At 56.8% G+C, this 17,469-nt stretch overlaps 1 protein-coding gene across 50 annotated transcripts in view; it reads left to right on the top strand.

Annotated features, from left to right (window-relative positions):
* Window positions 1–17,469, top strand: part of NCOR2 (nuclear receptor corepressor 2) — a 247,317-nt gene that overhangs the window by 109,134 nt on the left and 120,714 nt on the right. For all 50 annotated transcript variants that reach the window (XM_063712304.1, XM_063712300.1, XM_063712303.1 and 47 more), the window contains 2 exons: window positions 4,473–4,529; window positions 11,778–11,830. In XM_063712304.1, coding sequence (XP_063568374.1) covers window positions 4,473–4,529; window positions 11,778–11,830 — 110 coding nt within the window. The remainder of the gene's footprint in view (window positions 1–4,472; window positions 4,530–11,777; window positions 11,831–17,469) is intronic.

The raw sequence follows: 17,469 nt of genomic DNA, 5'->3' as shown, positions 1-17,469 counted from the left end.
TGTACGTGCGCCTTGACGTGTATGGACATGTGTGTATGTCTTTGTGTGTTCCTAGATCTCGGCCTGTGCACTTGGTGATGTGGGTCTGGTGCTCCCGTGCACCCGTCTGCATAGGTGACTAAGGACTTGTGTGCCCCAGCACAGCTCCTAGGCTTTTTGGGCATGGGAGGCCTGGCCACACAGACCCAGAGTCTCTGCAGGAGTGCCATTGCTCGAGTGAGAACCTGCCCGGATCCCCAGTTGCCTGGTGAGAGCCCCTACAGGGGGTGGACGCCACGGTGAGTGGAGCCACTGATTGGCTTGAGTCCCTAAGTTTTCCTCTCCTCTCAGAGCCAGGTGAGCTTGGGCAGTGGCTTCTCTCAGGCTTGGCCACCTCCCCTGCGGCGTCAGCCCCACCCACTACGATCAGAGCAGAGACCTCGGCCCCCAAAGGCCAGGAACGTGGGGGGATGTGCATGGGGGCAGTCGGGTTTCAGCAGGATTGAGAAAGGCCTGTTTCCCTTCTCCCCCAGGGTGGGGCTGAGTTCCCTGAATTCCAGCCTCCCAGCCGGCAGGTGGCAGCCCAGCCTGAAGCCCTCCTTTGGGCCAGAGCAGTCCCTGAGTTTTGCCACCCTTGGGTGGAGTTAGTTCAGCTCTAACAAGTGTGTCCTGGCGTCCCCTGCAAGCTGGGCCTCGGGCCTGCATGGCGAAGATGCAGACAGGAGCTCCTGTTGGAGCACTTGCTGTTTGACAGGACCAGGTGCAGCCAGGGAGCCAGTGTCAGAAGGTGGCCCCCAAAGGGTCCGAGGAGATGTGCAGATATCAGCCATGGAAATACTGGGGTTGGGGAATGTTCTAGGTGGGAGAATTTCAGGTGGGAAGGGTTTGGGATTTTGCCTAGAATTGTGTGGATTGGTGACCTCCTATCCAAGTGTCTTCTCTGACCCTCAGTTTCCCCATCTGTAAAGTGGGGCAGCCCTTGTGCCCCAGAAACAGGTTACTGGGAGGCTTGGCAATCCTGGTTGTGGCTTGGAGAGCAGGGAGACAGGGCCTGCCCTCTCGTCCACCTCTATGGAGGGGGCAGAGAGGCCTCCGTGTCCTTGGAAAGGCCAGGCACGTCCAGGATGTGGACTGCTTCCCCCATGGCCCTGGAGAAAGTGCCCACTGCCTTCAATCCTGTGCTGGGCCCTGCTGGACGATAGCAGCTTGGTGGCCAGCGCTGGCCTCCTCTGGTCCTGGTGGAGAGGCGGGGAGGAACTGGGCCAGCTGCAGCGACGTGGAGAGAGGACGGGGTTCTGGGCTGGGACTGGAGAGCCTGCGGGTACAAGAATGCTTTGCCCCAGTGACAGCCTGAGCGAGGGAGCCAGCCCCACCCCATTTCCAGGTATTTAGACAATTCCTGAGCATCCACTCTGAGCCAGACGCTGTCCAGGCACCGTGGGTGCAGCAGAGAACAGAGCAGGCACCTTGCTCCTCATGGAGTCCTCATCAGGGAGAGGTGGCCAGTAAGATAAACAGTGGGACGCAGACCCTTACCCCTGACCGCATGTGCTGTGAAGACAACCAGATGGGGAAAAGAGTGGTCGAGGGAGGTGGGCCGCCCTGCTGCGGGGGGTCAGGGAAGGCCTCTCTGGGGAGGGGAGGCTGAGTCAAGACATGGGCAAGAGGCAGGCGAGAGCATGTGAAGATGTGGGGAACAGCATTCCAGGCAGGGAACAGTAGGTGCAAAGGCTCAGAGGCAGTAGTGGCTTTCAGTGTTCAGGGGACAGTGAGCGGCCAGCAGAGGTCAAGGTCCTGTGAGGGCTGGGACCCTGTTGACCCTGGCGAGAAGTTTGGATTTGGTGCTCAGGGTGGCAGGAAGACAGCAGCCGAGGAGGTGAGGGGGAATTTTTGGCGTGAGGCTGAATCTGTGGCCTGCGTCCACATTCCCCAGCCATGCCATGTTCTAGAGGGTGTCTCCTCTGCATTCAAAGAGGGAAGGGATGACATGCACGTCACTTTGCTCCCTGCAGAACATCCTTGCAGAAGTCATGGGAGTTTGGTACCCTGGGTGAGTGTGGCCGTTTCGTGAATGGGGAGACTGAGGCCAAACTCAGTCAGGAGACTCAGATTGCTGAGGGTTAGAGCGCAGCCGACTCCCAGATGTTGGGCAGGTGTGTTGAGAAAGGCCAGCCCATCTTGGGACAGGGCCCCACAGGCCCATCTCCCCAGGAGGCTGACAAGCAGGACCAGAGAAGACTGTGGAGCGGGAACAAACCCAACACTGGGAGCAGGGGATGTGGGGGCAGGAGGTGAAGGAAACACCCCAGAGAGACAGGAGGAGGTGGGGCTCCCTGTGGCTTTGGCAGGTGAAGAAGGGGTCCTACCTGCTCTCTAGGTGCTAGCTGTGTGGCCGTGTAGTTTCTAGTGGCTTGGCCCTTTCCGTTGGTATCACTCTTTTATCTAGATGGACAGTTGCTGTTGATCCCCACAGATCATACACAAACTCCTATTCATCCCTTAAAACCCAGCCTATATATCCCTCCTGTTACCTTTCTGGGAGAGTGACTTGTGCCCCACTTTCACACAAACCTTTCTCTGCCTGAGCATACTAATCTGTTACTGCTCTTAACCAACAGCCATTGTTTAGGTTTATTCCAGGCAGGGGCCAGGTCTCATTCATTCCATGTCTCTCCCCAGGTCCCAGTGTTTGGGAGCTGCCCTGCCTCCATGGTACCCCATACCCAGTCCTTCACTGGGCCTGGCTTAGGGTTTCTCCCATCTTCAGTACCCCAGGGCAGACTCTTTCCTGCTTCGAGGGTGTGGCTGGGACATTGACTCTCGGGTGATGTCTGCCCCCATCCACCGGAAATACTAGTCCCAAGCCTAGGGGTGGCCCTGCGTGGGACCTGGCCCTTGGCTTCCTCTGTCCGTGGATCCTGGAGGTCATAAGAAGGGCTTCTTCCCTGTGTTTTGTTTCTGTGCCTCAGTTTCACCATCTGTGAGATGGGGCTACTCCTGCGTGTGCCTCCCATGGCACTTCTGCGCGATTGACATGTTAAGAACGTACCGCATGCCCAACGCTTGACTCATGGCAGGTGCTTGGAGAAGTGACCATCACTGTAATAGTTCTCCCCTGCTCTTCCGGCCCCCAGCTGCACCTTGAGGCTGCAGGTCTCGGGGTTTTGGCTCAGTGTGAAGGTGGCCAAGAGCATGGCTCTGCTCTTGGTGGGCCGGGCTCTGGGCTGTAGGTGGAGGCAGCTCTAGGCTCCAGCTTGAGCCCACCTACATACCCGCTGTCTTTCTCTGGGGGCTGGGGAGGGGGAGTGAGGCTGTCCCGCCACGCCCTCCTCTCTCTGCTGCAGCCGGGGAGCCTGGGCACCTCCGCCCTGCGAGGAGATCTTGGCAAAGGCTGTGTCAAATTTTTGTTGGCAGCCACATTTCCCAGGGCTTGGGGTCACCTCCTTTTGGCCAGTCTGGTTTGGGGTCACTGGGGACAGTTTCAGTATGGTGATGGTGACTTCTGCGGCCTGTCCGCTTAGTCCTTGCCAAATCCTGAGTGGCTGCCCCAATGCAGCTGAGTCACAGCAGGGGCTCGCCCACGTGCCAGCCTGTGAACACCCGTTTGCCAGCGCACACACAGTTTAGCCTGGTGCAGGGGGCACCCAAACCCACCCAAATTCTGCCTCTGCCCTCTGCCACAGCCCCCATGAAGCCACCTTCAGGAGCCCCTCCACCCCCCACCTCCCTGTACCCGGCTGGCCTGGGCTGCCCTCCAGGCCTCCTCTGAGCAGACCCTGGTGGTCCCAGGCTGGGGGCTGGTGGGCCTGGCCGAGGCACAATGTCTGCCTTCACACCGAGGGCCGGGGTGGGGGCCCGGAGGTCCAGCCTATTGACGGAGCGGCCACCGAGCCCTGCGCCACATGTTCCTGTTTTCCTAATAAGTCCCCAGTTGTGAGTGGGGAGGTGGTGGGGAGGCCCCGGGGCAGCCCAGAAATAATCACATGATTGTGAAACACAAGAATCCTAGAAAGGGTATCTCTGAGCGCCTCTATCTCACCCTCCCTCCTCCTCCTCCTCCTCCTCCTTCCCTCGCTGGCTGCACTAGCTCTGAGGTAATTGTAGACAACCCAACCAGCTTCCAGGGCGAGGGAAGGCATCTCAGGGCTGGCAGTGTCGGCTGGGCTGGTGGGGAGCGGTGCCCACGTCGCTGGGCCCTGGGGGAGCGAGGCCTGCGCGCCTGCCGGGGAGCAGGCTTCAGTGGACCCGGCGCATTTGCTAAAATCGAAACTTGGCTGGCTTGCTGGGGCCGCTGTGGGGGTATTGAGGCTCCTCTGTGTTTTTTTCCAGCGTGGGGAGGGCCTGCAGGGGGCCCCGGGCCTCCCTCCCCCGTGCTGAGGATCAGCATGCTGGACTGGGCTGGGCAGGTGCCCGCTGCTCTGGGAAGCCTCTATTTATAATCTGTGTTTTTTTGTTTTTTAAAAAAATTCCTCCTCTTCGCCATCACCCTGCAGAAGAAGGCCGAAGCTGCACATCGGATTCTGGAAGGCCTGGGGCCCCAGGTGGAGCTGGTGAGCTGGGGTACAGGGTCAGGGGCTCAGGGGAGGGCGGGGGTGGCTGGAGAGGTGGGCAGGGAGGCGGGGGGTGCGGCGGAGGAGGAAGTCATCTATTGCCAAGCGCTGCCCAGGCGGCGTCCGCGGAGGAAGCAGGAAACCCACCTTCCTGATGAGAGGATAGCAGATAGCGGGTGGGCGGGCCTGGCTGGGCTGGGTGGGGGTGGGGAGTCTTGGCAGCGAGCGCCTGCGGGGCCACCTGCGCACTCCTGTGCACACTGTGAAGCCCGGCCGCTTAGGCTGTGAGGAGAGTCACACACCTGTAGGCCGGTGCGTTTGCTCCGGCTGAGCACGGAGAGCCGGTTCTCCGGGTCACACGATCTCGGTCCAGTCCCAGGTGCACCGCTTCATGGCGATGTGACCCCGAGCGGGTCTGTTACCCTCCCTGTGCTTCAGCTTCCTCATCTGTAAGATGGGAATCCTAACAGCACCTATCCCACTGGGTTACAGTGAGGAGGAGCTGTGTTAATATTTTTCCAACATCAGGTGCAGCGCCTGCCTTGTAGACAGTAAGTGCTGGGCATTAGCTATGATGATGATGATGATGATGATGATGGCGATGGTGGCTGTCACTAGTGTCCTTTTGCTGCGGAAAGATGCCATGTCAGCAGCAGAGCTGGAAAGCAGGCCCCAGGCCTCCTGGAGTCCCTGGGCTGAGGATGGGTGGTTACAGAAGCCCTAGCCCCCAGAGAATGGGCCACAGCCCCTGCCTGCCCCACAGCCATCTGTGCCCACTGAGCTGGTCAGCATGGATGGCCGTGGTGGGCACTGAAGGCATACTGCTACCCACATGTGTGCTGGATTAGGGAGAGTCTCCATGTGCATGGTGGGCTAGGGTGTGCGTGTGAGTGCGCCCAGGGTGCAGATAAAGTCTACGCCTTTGGCCATGTGTAGTGGCTCACATCTGCAATCCCAGCACCATGGGAGGCCAAGGCAGGAGGATTGCATGAAGCCAGGAATTTGAGATCAGCCTGGGCAAAATAGAAAGACCTTGTCTGTGCAAAAAATTTAAAAATTCACCAGGTGTGGTGATGCACGCCTGTCGTCCCAGCTACTTGGGAGGCTGAGGCAGAAGGATCGCTTGAGTCTGGGAGTTCAAGGCTGCTGTGAGCTATGATCACACCACTGCACTCCAGCCTGGGCAATAGAGTGAGACCCTGCCTCATAAAAAAATGAAACAGAAGTCTGACACCTTCAGAGCCTCAATCTAAACTCAGCTCCACTGCATGTTTGCCAAGTGGCCTTAGGAAAGGGGCTGACCTCCCAGTACCACAGTGCTCTCTCATCTGGGACAGGCGGAGGCTCTAGGGCCTCCTTCCAGGGTCTTCCCAGAGTTAAAGGCAGTGCTGCCTGTTAAAGGCTCACCTAGTGCAGCTCCTGGCCCCTACGAAGCACTCAGTAGTTGTGAACAATTTGGTGATGAGCTGCTCCCCCTGAAGTTTCTGCAGGCTGCTTAGTTTTGCAGTGAGAGCTCCCCGAAGCCCGGGGTCTGTCTATTGAGGCCACTCAGGAGCTGCAAGCCCCGGGCTCCCAGGCCCGCTCAGAAGGCAGAAGCAGGGAGGAGATGGCAAGGGCTCCTCCAGCTCAGAAGCAGGGCCCAGCTGCCCACCTGGCTGGACTCAGGAACCTCGCTGGGCTTCCCCACCCCTTCAGGGCTCTGCCCCCTCCAGGCACATCCTTGGGCCTGGGCGATCTGGGTGACGCGCTCTGGCCTGGGGTCGTGCTTCTCTCAGTGGAAGTGATTTCTGGGGAAGTTTTCAGCAGCAGCTGCTGCTTGCTTGTTTTTTTGTTTTGTAAACAGCTTTATTGAGGTACAATTCACACGCATGCCATTCACTCACTTAAAGTGTACAGTCCAGTGGGTTTTAGTGTATTCACAGATGTGTGCAACTGTCACCACGGTCAATTTTAGAACATTCCATCATCTCAAAAAGAAACCCTTCTGTCTCTATGGATTTGCCTATTCTGGACATTTCCTATAAATGGAATCTTGCAATATGTGGTCCTTTGTGTCTGGTTTCTCTCACTCAGCATCATGTTTTCGAGGTTCATCCGTGTCGAGCGTGGGTCGGTGCTTCGTTCCTTTTTGTGGCTGAATCATATTTCACCGTAGGGTTAGTTCACATGTTGTTTACCCACTCATCAGTTGGTGGACATGAGATTGTTTGCATATCTGGGGTATTGTGAATAAAGTTGCTGTGAACATTAGTGTGCCGTTTCCATGTGAACGTACGTCTTCATTTCTCCTGGGTGTGTACCTAGGCATGGAATTGCTAGCTCCTCTGTTAGCCCTATGTTTAGCCCCTTGGGGAACTGCCCAACTGTTTTCCAAAGTGGCCGTGCCATTTTACATCCCCACCAGTAAGCTGCCTCTTGCCTCGGTTTCTCCTTTTCTGCCAAATGGGGATGGCAGTGTTGGATGAAGTTCCCAACCATTTCCAGACTTCCAGGTCCTCCCGCTCCCCTTTCCTGATTGGTCCCCGGGGTCCTCCTGGGAGAAAGGGCCTGGAGGCCCCTGTGTCTTAGGGCCTGAGGAACACAGGCGAGGAAGCCCCTGTCTGTGGGAGTCTGTGGGCAGATGGGGGTGGGCAGCTGCTGGTGTTAGAAGCTTTGGAACCAAGGACCCCACAGTGAGTCTTTTCTGGTTCTTTGGAGACAAGGGGACGGGGTTGTCTCCCACTTGGGGATCTCAGAGCAGAGGCTTCCACAGGGCTGATGGCACAGGAGGCTAAGATCTAGTGTCTGGACTCTTGAAGGCCCCTGGCTTGGTGCCAGTCAGTGGGGACAGGGAGGGTGCCTCACAGAGCTGTTGCCATCCCATTTTCTGGATGAGGCTCAGCGAGAGGAGTGCCTTGTGCTGGGCCACACAGCAGGAGATGAGGCATGGAGGTGTGCTGAGCCCCTTGGGGAGCGGCTGGCCAGTTCTGCACAGATCTGCCAGGCCCGAGTGGCCACAGGCATCCTCCAAGCAGAGGCAGCTGCATGGTGCACCCTCTCCAGGGGCCTGTCTACCACCTGGGTGCCAGAAGCCCGGGCCAGGGACGGCCTGAGGACCCAGGTGCTGTGGGTCAGAGTCCAGTTCCCAGGGTGTCTTCCATCAGAAGCTGCAGTTCCAACGCCCCTCCCCTCAGCAGGGACAGATCTCTGTGGCCTCCCTGGAGGAATTTGCATTGGAAAGGATGAAAATAGCACCAGAGGTGCTAACCAGGGGTCTGAGGCACCGAGATGGTGGGGCACGGCCTCTCCAGCCCAGCTGTGGGGACCGGACCAGGCTAGGAGCGGGCGCAGTGGTGGAGGGCGTGCCCAGCAGCCCCGACCTCTCTGCCGCTTTGAGTCATTGCTTCCTTCCTGTTCCAAGGCGTTATTTTAAGAAGCTGGTGTCACCAGCGGGTTGAGGGCTGGGGCTGTCACTTCATTTATTGCCGGCTCAGGCCGCTTGGGACTCTGGCTTTTCCTGGTGGCCCTGCTGGCTGGCTCAAAGCCCGAGGGGGGCCACCTCCTCCCTGGCCCCTGCTGGCTTTCTTAGTCACCACTGTGCCTCATCTCTGCCTGGGCCTTGCGTCTGGCACCTGCTCCCCTTTGCCCTCTTTCTGCCCTCAGAGTGGCTGTGCCTCTGATTTTAGAGGAGACGGAGGCTGAGCAAGAGAGAGCTGGACCTTGGGGCCTCCTGGGTGCCGCCCCCACCGCCCCAGGCTCCACACGCATCTAGGCCTCGATTCCCTCACTGGCGTGCGTCCCCCCAGGGGTCATTTCTCCCGGGAGGATAAGGCCTGGGGGTGAGGGACAGGGGCCAGCCATGCCCTCTGGCCTGTGTGGCTGTGGAGGTGCCTCATGGCCCCATGTGGGGACCCTGGCCAGCCTGGGCTGGGGAGCTGCCAGGCCTTTGTGCAGCCCCCTCCGCAGAGGGTGAGGGAGATGTTGGGGAGTCCCCTCCGGCCCTGTGTCCCCTCAGCAATGCACCTGCTAGGACATGTCACTGTCCCTCCCTCCCCCAACCCTCTTCTGGGCTTTCCAAGATGGCTGTCCTCAGCCTGTTGCCATGGCGACGTACAGCATTCTGGGCAGCTCTGGGCCCAGAGCCTCCCCTGGGCTCCTGGGGTTCAGTGGCTTCGGGGAGTGGCTGGTAAGTGCCTCCCAGGGGGGCAGCTCCTGTTTAGAGGCGGCAGCAGCACCCCACAGTATCCTCAGTCCTTCGGGGCCTTCGCCTTGCGGGCCCCTCACCGATGGCCGCCTTGAGAAGCAGGAGCTGTGTCCCTATCTACAGGGCAGGGGAGGAGACCACCAAGTGGAAATGGCCTCCCTCCCCTCTGGCTTTGGTGGGTTGGAGGCTGACTGGGCTCCTGCTGCCCCCGGGAGCCGGTCCTGCGTTTCTGCACCCACCCTGTGCCGCAGAAACACTGTCCCCTCTGCCCACCTCTCCCTCCCAGGGCTGTGTGCTGTGGGCTTCCAGCCCCTTTCTGGCCCCCTTCGGCTGTTTGCTATCTTTAAAACCAAAACAAGACAAACACCAAATTTCACCAAGTCTGAAATTTTCTGAGCTATCCAAATTTTCCGTAAAGTAGGTCCTCTTTGACCTACACCCATGTTCCAGATGAGGAAACCGAGGCCAGAGTGTTGAGGGCACTTGTCCAAGCTCACAGCTAGTGAGGGAGGAGCCACCATTTAAATTAGGGCCTATCTGTTTCCAAAACCCGAACCCCTAAGTGGTGTCCGCTTGCATCTGGCCTGCATTTGATTGGCATGTGGGGAACATAAAGGAGCCAGTGTGGTTGCCCAGGTTACAGCATGGGCATCTTCACAGGGCCCCTTGCCATTCCTGAGATGAGGACTCGCACCCTCTGCAGGGATGCTGCACCGCACCCCTTCCCTCTACTGGGAAGTTCTGCAGTGAGTCTGACCGTGGGCTCTCTTGTTCCTCTGCCCACTTCTCCCTCTTGTTCAAACTTCCAGGGTCGGGGTGGGGAAACTGCCCTCTGTTCAGGGCTGAGAACTTTGGGAAGGGAGCCTGACCCGGCACGGGGAGAAATGGCCCATGGCAGCTGCAGGATGACATCTCTGTCCCCAGGAGAGTAGCTGAGCAGGAGCCTGGAATTGCCCGAGCCCAGCGGTGAATCCCCTAGGAGGGGAGATCTGGGGCTACAGGGAGAAAGGCGACATTGTCACCAGCCAAGACTGTCTGTGAGGCTCTGCAGAGCTGCAGAGGCCCTTCCCTGGGGATGGGTGGGTGGGGGTCTCGGTGGCCCCCTCTGCCGGCGTCATCAGGAGGTGTGTTCAGCTCTATCCCCAGGGAAGAGACTTGTGTGTCCCTTCTGTCACTGCAGCCCTGCCCTGAGGCTGCAGGACTCCAGGTCTCTATCCTTCCCTGTTCTATCTGATCACTCACACTGTGTACCTGATCTTCCCACCATAGTCACCCATGGCCACCCTGGGAGGCTTCTGCTGTGTGCATGGGTGTGTGAGAGGGAGAGGGACAGGAAGAGAGGGAGACAGACAGACAGAAAGACATACACACACACACACACAGACTCAGGCAGAGAGGGGAGCAGACTCCTTCCTCCAGCGCTGGAGCTGAGAGGCAGGCTGTCATTCAGGCTCATCTCTTACCAGCTGTGGGCAAATGTTGTAACCTCTTAAGTACTCAGTTTTTCTTTCTGTACAGTGGGGGATGATTGTATCAGTTACCCGGTATGATTACATGGCTACTGCTGGAGAACAAAGCAGCCCCACATTTAGAGGCTTGAAGCAGCAACTGTTTACTGTTTCTCACCAGTCTGGAAGGCAGCTGAGCATTTCTGCTGGTGTGGGCTCAGCTCTTGCACCTCCGTGGCCAGCGAGGGAGTCGGGGGGCCGGTGTTGTAGCTCAGCCCAGGCTGGGTGGCACCACTCTGCTCCTTGCCTCTCTGCCCGCTTTCTGCAGGCCAGGCTAGGCTCATTCTCTTGACAGAAACAGCAGAAATGTGAACTCGCATCTTCAAGCCTCTGCTTTTGCTAAGTGTGCAGCAATTCCACTGGCCACAGCAAGGTCATGGGTGGTTACAGGGAGGCGTGAAAGGTGGGTGCCATTAGCACAGTCACTGCTCCCTGATGACGGCAATGTGACTGGCACCTCTGGGCACTTCAGCCTGCAGGTACCAGCCTCAGAGCTTAGCATGCACTGTCTCGTTTGATCTTCACAAAATCCTATGAGTTTAACCCCATTTTATAGATGAGGAGAAATGGAGGCACAGATGGATTAGGTAACTTCCCAGGGAGACCCAGCTAGAAAGCATCAGAACCGGGACTTGAACCTAGGTTGTGCCCTTGGTTGCTAAGCAAGGTTCTTCCATCTGGGAGGGGACACGTGGCAGCTGGCTTGGTCCCTGCACCATCACAGATGCTGCCGTGCTTTCTGCATCTCCTGGTGCGCTCTTTGAAGCCCTGCGCTTGCTACATGTGGGCCCTGCCTCCCTTTCTCACTGCTGTGTGGGATTTGTGGTGTAACCAAGTCCTGATCTCCTTAGCTGCTCTTCTGGTGGTGGACGGCTAGCTTGCTTCTCACTGGCCACTGTGAGCAGTGCTGTAGGAACAACCTAGCGCCCGTCTCCTGGCGGAGCACAGTAGGCATCTGCAGGAGCACGGGGGTCAGAAGCGGGGGCGTCGGTGTTCATTGCCAGGTGGTGGCTGCTGTCTCTCTGGGGGATGTGTGCGCATACGCCATGCTCCCACCAGCTATGTGCCAGCCTTCCTGTCACCCCAGACCTCACCAACACTTGGCATTATTCAACGTTTTTGTCTTTTGCTGGTCAGTGGGGGCGGAGTGGTATCTTGCAGCGTTGGGACGCGCACTTCCATGGTGAGCTGGGAAGCCAAGTGGCTTTCCACGTTTGGTGGCCAGGGCCAACCTCTGGGGTGTGTGTGGGTTTGTCCTGGTGTGCTCTGGGCTGTGGCCCCTTCCAGGCCAGCGCTGCTGAATGCCCCGCAGAGCAGCCATGACGACCTTGGTGGGGGTGGCCACAGTACCCACAGCTGTTCCCGAGGAACCAGTTTCAGCCTGTTCCTGGCTGGGGCTGCGTGCTGGGTCCCTGTGTTCTGTTTCATGCCTGCCTGCGGCTGAGCCCTCACCCAGAGGACGGCTTCTCCGTGCCAGGGCTGGGGCTCCTACCGGTGGGCTCTGCAGTGGCCAGTGGCCAGCCGGGCTCTGATGCGCTTCTCTCTCTCCCTTTGCAGCCGTTGTACAACCAGCCCTCCGACACCCGGCAGTATCATGAGAACATCAAAATGTGAGTGCTCGCGGGCAGCCGTGCGGACACACGGGGGCAGGGTGGGCGCGCAGGCTCTCAGCGGCCTGCATGGGATGTGGGACATGGGCTCTCTGTTCCCATCAGGGGCTCCCGGCCAGGGCCAGGTGCTCCCGGAGGGGACAGGAGACAGTCCTAGGTGGCACCTGGGGTGGGGGCGGGGAGCAGAGAGAGTGTCCCCCTGAGGTTTTGGGAGACAGGCCTGGGTTTGGGAGGGTGGATGAGGGAGCTGCTGGTGCACAGGTGGGTCTGGAGAGACGGAGGTCAGAGGTCCCAGGCTGTACATCTGCATCCTATTCGAGCAGGAGGGAGCTGTTGCGGGCAGAAGGCAGCCGGCTCAGGGAGATGGGGAGTGGCCCCGGTGCAGGCAGGGGCCTGGTGTTTTGGGCTCTGGCATAAGCATGTTTGGGAATCACCTGGTGTCTGCACAGAGAGGTCCCTCTGGCACAGCCCACTATGGGGCAGATCAGAGCACTCATCCAGGCCCTGAGGCTTTGGAGGTGGCCAGTGTGATGTATTCTAATGATGGGGGCCTTTTCCCAGACCGGTGCTAGGAGGGAAGAAAATGTCAAGTGCCACATGCCATTGGGTGGGGCAGTGCTGGAGGCTAGTAGCATCGTATCTTCAAGCGGGGTACAAGGCGTTGGAGGTGTGGCAGCTGGAAGGGGGCTGGCTTTTTCTTGGGATGCATTAACGGGAGCATAGACTGTTGGGCTGAGGAGGGCATGTTATCTCATGTTAGTGCCCAGGAACCCAAAAGGTAAAAGGGGCTGCAGATCTTGCCCCTTGAGGAACGTGTGGCCGTGTGGTGGGCTGGTAGGTTGGAGGTGAGACTCTTTGGGATCGTAGCTGTTGAATGTTCCAGGTTCGTCATGGTGAGAGGGTACAGGTGTTTGAGTGTGGCTGCAAAAAGAGGCGTTTAGCTGATTCAGTGGGTAGTTCAGCCCGGTCCGATTGTTCAAGCGTTCCTGGGATGGAACTACAGAGTGTATATGCGGTGGTGAGCTCCCCGTTCCTGAAAGCATGCAAACCTTTCACACATCTGCTGGTGACGGACTAGTCGACAGGGAGATCACTGCTGTTGTAGTTTCCAGAGTTGCACGACTGGTCCAAGCTCAGGTGATCAACTTGGCCACCCTCCTGCAGCATCTGGTCATTGTTGCAGCCGCCTAGAAAATCTCTCCTTGCTAGTTGAGGCCCTTGGCCTTCTCGGGTTCAGCAGCACCTGACAAAGATACTTCACCAGCGTGGCTGGCGGGGGGGTCATCCTCAGCCAGTGGCCAGCAGGGGCTGCAGAGTGTGTCAGGAAGGGGCATGTGTTCTGCGCCAGCAGTCCCGGGCTGGTACGGAAGACCCATGTCAGATGCAGCCTGGGCTCCTCATCGGCCTAGCGGGCTCATTCATTGCCCAGATCCCAGATCCCTTTTGACTCGACATAGTTTGTCTTCCAGTCGGGCTACCCCAGTCCCTTCTGCAGCTGCCTGGGACCTGCCTCGCTCTGGGGCCCCTGTCTGGGGTGGGAAGCCACAGATGGAGGGGTGCTGAAAGCAAGGGGGACGTTCTTAGGACCTCATCACAGGTGGTTTAGGGGATGAGGGTGGGGTGTTCTCAACTGAGTCTGGGCTGTTTGGGGCATTCCCTCATTCATTCATCCCATCTTTATTGAGAGCCTGCTGTGTGTCAGGTCCTGTTCTAGGCCTTGGCCACTCAGCCTTGGATAAAACAAAGGCCTCGCCCCTCATCAAGATTTGTCTAGCAGTGGAGACAGAACCAGAATGAGTTAAGTAAACAAAACAAGAGAATGTCAGCTAATCCGGCCGGGTGCAGTGGCTCATGTCTATAATCCAAGCACTTTGGGAGGCTGAGGTGGGAGGATTGCCTGGGGCCAGGAGTTCGAGACCAGCCTGGCCAAACATAGCAAAAATTGACAAGAAATTAGCTGGGTGTGGTGGCATGTGCCTGTGGTCCCAGGTCCTCAGGAGGCTAAGGAGGGAGAATCGCTTGAGCCCAGGAGTTAAGGGCTGCAGTGAGCCGTGATGGCACCACTGTACTCCAGCCTGGGCAACAGAGCAAAACCCTGTTTCTTTAAAAAAGAAAAGAAAAAGAAAATACCAGCAAATCTAAAGTACTATGCTCACATAACTGTACTATGCTCACATAACTATCTTAAGCTCTTTATGCCTTCAGATACCTAGTTATGATTTTTCTTTTTGACATAATTATTTTTGATAGCCATATTATTATACTGACAATTTTACATAGGTTTTTTTCACTTAAAGTGAGTGATGTTTTAAGCTGAATACTGTGGTTGATTTCAGGTAATAAAGACAGCCATAGAATCTAAACAAAAGAGGCGCAAGATACTCAAATAGATAACACCAGCCAATAGATATTCCTTCATCTTTGTCTAAGTAGAATAAAACTATAAGCATATTAAAGCCAGTGCTGTATTTGACATCTCATAATCTTCATCAGAGAATGGCTGTGGTCTATTAAAGTACATTTTGACTAAATAGTTAACCACCTCACTGAATTTGTTCCAAATCTAAATCACAAACAAACATGTTTATATTTAAAACAAATAGATGTGCTGGGCGCGGTGGCTCATGCCTGTAATCCCTGCACTTTGGAAGGCTGAGGCAGGCAGATAGCTTGCGGTCAGGAGTTCGAGACCAGCCTGGCCAACATGGTGAAACCCCATCTCTACTAAAAATACAAAAATTAGCCGGCTGTGGTGGCGTGTACCTGTAGTCCCAGCTACTCGGGAGGCTGAGGTAGGAGAATTGCTTGAACCTGGAAGATGGAGGTTGCAGTGAGCCGAGGTCACGCCACTGCACTCCAGCCTGAGCAACAGAGCAAGACTCTGTCTCAAAATATATATATATATAATATAATATAAAACAAATAGATGAATAATTAAGATTTCCTACACTGTAAGTAGTCAATTTCTGTTAGAAAAACCTTTGTGTGTAAATTATTGGAACTGATTTGTCCTAATAATTTTAGTTTTTTGGATATTTTCTACTAAAATTATCATCCCTTCTATTTTTTAGATTTCAATGTAGTTATCATTAAATTTCATTGTACAGTCATTCATTTTTTAAAAATTCTATTACTCTCGTAAGTGGGGTGATGGGAGAGAAAATGAGGGGGTGACATTAGCCAGAAAGGTCAGGGCAGGCCATGACAGTTAAGCGGACCCTTGTAGGCTGAGCAGCAGCCAGCTGTGTGGACCTCTGGGGAGTGTCCCAGACAGGTGGAACAGGAGGTGCAAAGGCCTCCCTGAGCTGGCAGGGGTCACAGAGAAGGCTGGCATGGCCCGAGGAGGTAGGCGAGGGAGAGGCGGGCACAGGCCAGGTCACAGGGGGCTGGTAAGGAGTTCCGGTTTTATTATCTGTTGGAATAATAATGATGAAGTTTATAATAGCAATGAAGTTTATCCCAGGAAGCAATGTGATCAGATTTTTGTTTTAAAAGTTCGCTTTGGTGGCCGCAGGGAGAAAGGACATGGGGGTAGGGGCGAGAATACCATGGGAAGGCCCCTGCAGGAGCTGCCGAGGTAGGTAGTGAGCACCCTGTCACTGGGAGGTATGCAAGCTGAGGGTGCATAATGTTCAGGAAATCTGCAGTGCCCAGGAAGCTGCCCTCGGCAGCCTTTGCACCCTGCACTCCTTGCAGGCTCTGATGTTTTGTGACTCTGCTCATGCTAGACTGCAGAAACTGTCTCGTGTCCAGTGCTGGGACATGGGAAGGGAGGCCCTGTGCAGGCCCCATCCCACCACGTGGCTGGACACAGGGACCTCAAGTGGGACCGCAGCTCGTCCTGGCTGTTTGACTAGCTGTGTGTCCCTGTGGGAAGTCACTTGCCCTCTAGGGCTCAGTTTCAGATGTGCTCACTGAGGTCAGTGCTCAGCGCATAGAGCACATACTGGGTTTTTGGTTCTTCTTTCTTTTGTCTACAGATACCCAGACTCATTCATGCAACAAATATTTACTGAGCATCTACTACATGCCAGGCACTGTTCTGGGCCTCCAGGAGATAGCAGTGAACGAGGCCTGACATTCTAGTAGGGGAGGCTGATAAGAATAAATACACTGTGATAAGTGACTGCCGCTATGGGACAATGAGATGATCCAGCCGGGGTCAGGTGGGGCTCCCAGCTTCCCCCGGAGCAGCCTCCCCCATGCTCACGGCCTCCTCGCCCCCGCTGCTGTCATTGCTTCGAGGTGGGAGGTCGTTCCCTCCCCAGAGACCTTGCCCCGTCACTTTAATTTCTCTGTGTCTGCATGCTGGGGCCGCAGAGTGAAAGTTAATTTCACGCTTGACTTCCTGCCGCACAGGCGATTTCGGACGCGTTGGAGTCGCCCGTGGCCGCCTCCGCTGCCCTCCCACCGCCACCTGCTTCGGGCGCTGTTGGTGTCCTCTGCTGCAGGAGGGAGTGCTCAGACCACCGGGGCGGGGCCGGGGCAGCCCCAGAGGGGCAGGAGATGGGGGCTCCATCGAGGGATGGGCCCCACCCTGGGCAGGACCCTCCAGGAATTCCCAGGCGTCTGTGGAGCCCACGTGGGATGTGGTGAAAGGGCGTGGGACCTGGGGATGAGCAGCAGCCGGTGCTCAGGCATGTTCCGCCTCTGCCTGCCCGGGGGTTGCCCTGGTTCACCGGCCCCCTCAGGCCTGGAAGCCTGCTGGTTTCTTCTGTTGCTCGTTTTTCTTTTTTCACAGCCTGATTTCCTCCCTCCTGCTCCCTCATTTGGGGGTCGGCTGATGGGAACTGTCAGACCCGGGGCTGTGCAGGCGGAAAGGGGGATCAGTCAGAACCCAGGTTACTCTTAGCAGGTCTCTCTGGTCTTGTTCAGAGACATCAGATGACTCCCCCAGGGTCACACAGACAAATTCCTAGACCAGTCCTAACTGCACATCCAGCCGACTTCCTCTCCTGGGTCTCTACTCCAGGCCCTGCCCCTCCCTAGCTGGGTGACCTTAGACAAGTCACATCACATTGCTTGGCACTGTCACAGCTTTTGGTTGGCACTCAGTGATCAGGAGGTTCAGACCATCACCCCAACCCGCAGACTCTTCCCAAGGTATCTGGGCCCTGCATGGCTGCCTCCCTCTTCCTCTCCCCTGCAGCTGGGGTCAGGCTCTCCCTGAGCACCCCTTCTGCCCTCTCCAGATTCACTATTGCTGCCTCCCTCCCTAGAACCCAGGGCTCTGCTCATTTTCTTCTTCCCACCCCATTCCTCTGCTTCTCTCAGGCCTCAGCTCAAACCTCCCTTCCTCCAGGAAGCCTCCCCTGATTGCCCCAAGCTTTCCTTTTCCAGTACCCCATAAACCCCAGGACCAGGACCAGTCCCAGCCAGGGTCCAACCGGACTCCCCTGGAACACTCTCATAATTCCTGCCTCCTTATCCTGCCCTCCTACGTCCTGCTTCTCCTCTCCAGTGCCCTGGCAGATGGCAAGACGAGGTTTCCTTATAGGGTGTGTGTTTTTAAACCCTGACTTCTTTGCACCCCATGAATGCCTCTACCAGCAAACGCATCACATGCTGCTTAGCCCATGCCTCCAGAGCCCTCCTACAGACTGTGGTCCTTATGTTTGCCGGACAGAAGCTCAGCAGAA

Source organism: Pongo abelii, chromosome 10, assembly GCF_028885655.2.
Source record: "Pongo abelii isolate AG06213 chromosome 10, NHGRI_mPonAbe1-v2.0_pri, whole genome shotgun sequence".
Classification (NCBI taxonomy): Eukaryota; Metazoa; Chordata; class Mammalia; order Primates; family Hominidae; genus Pongo; species Pongo abelii.
This window is presented reverse-complemented; position numbering and strand designations above follow the sequence as displayed.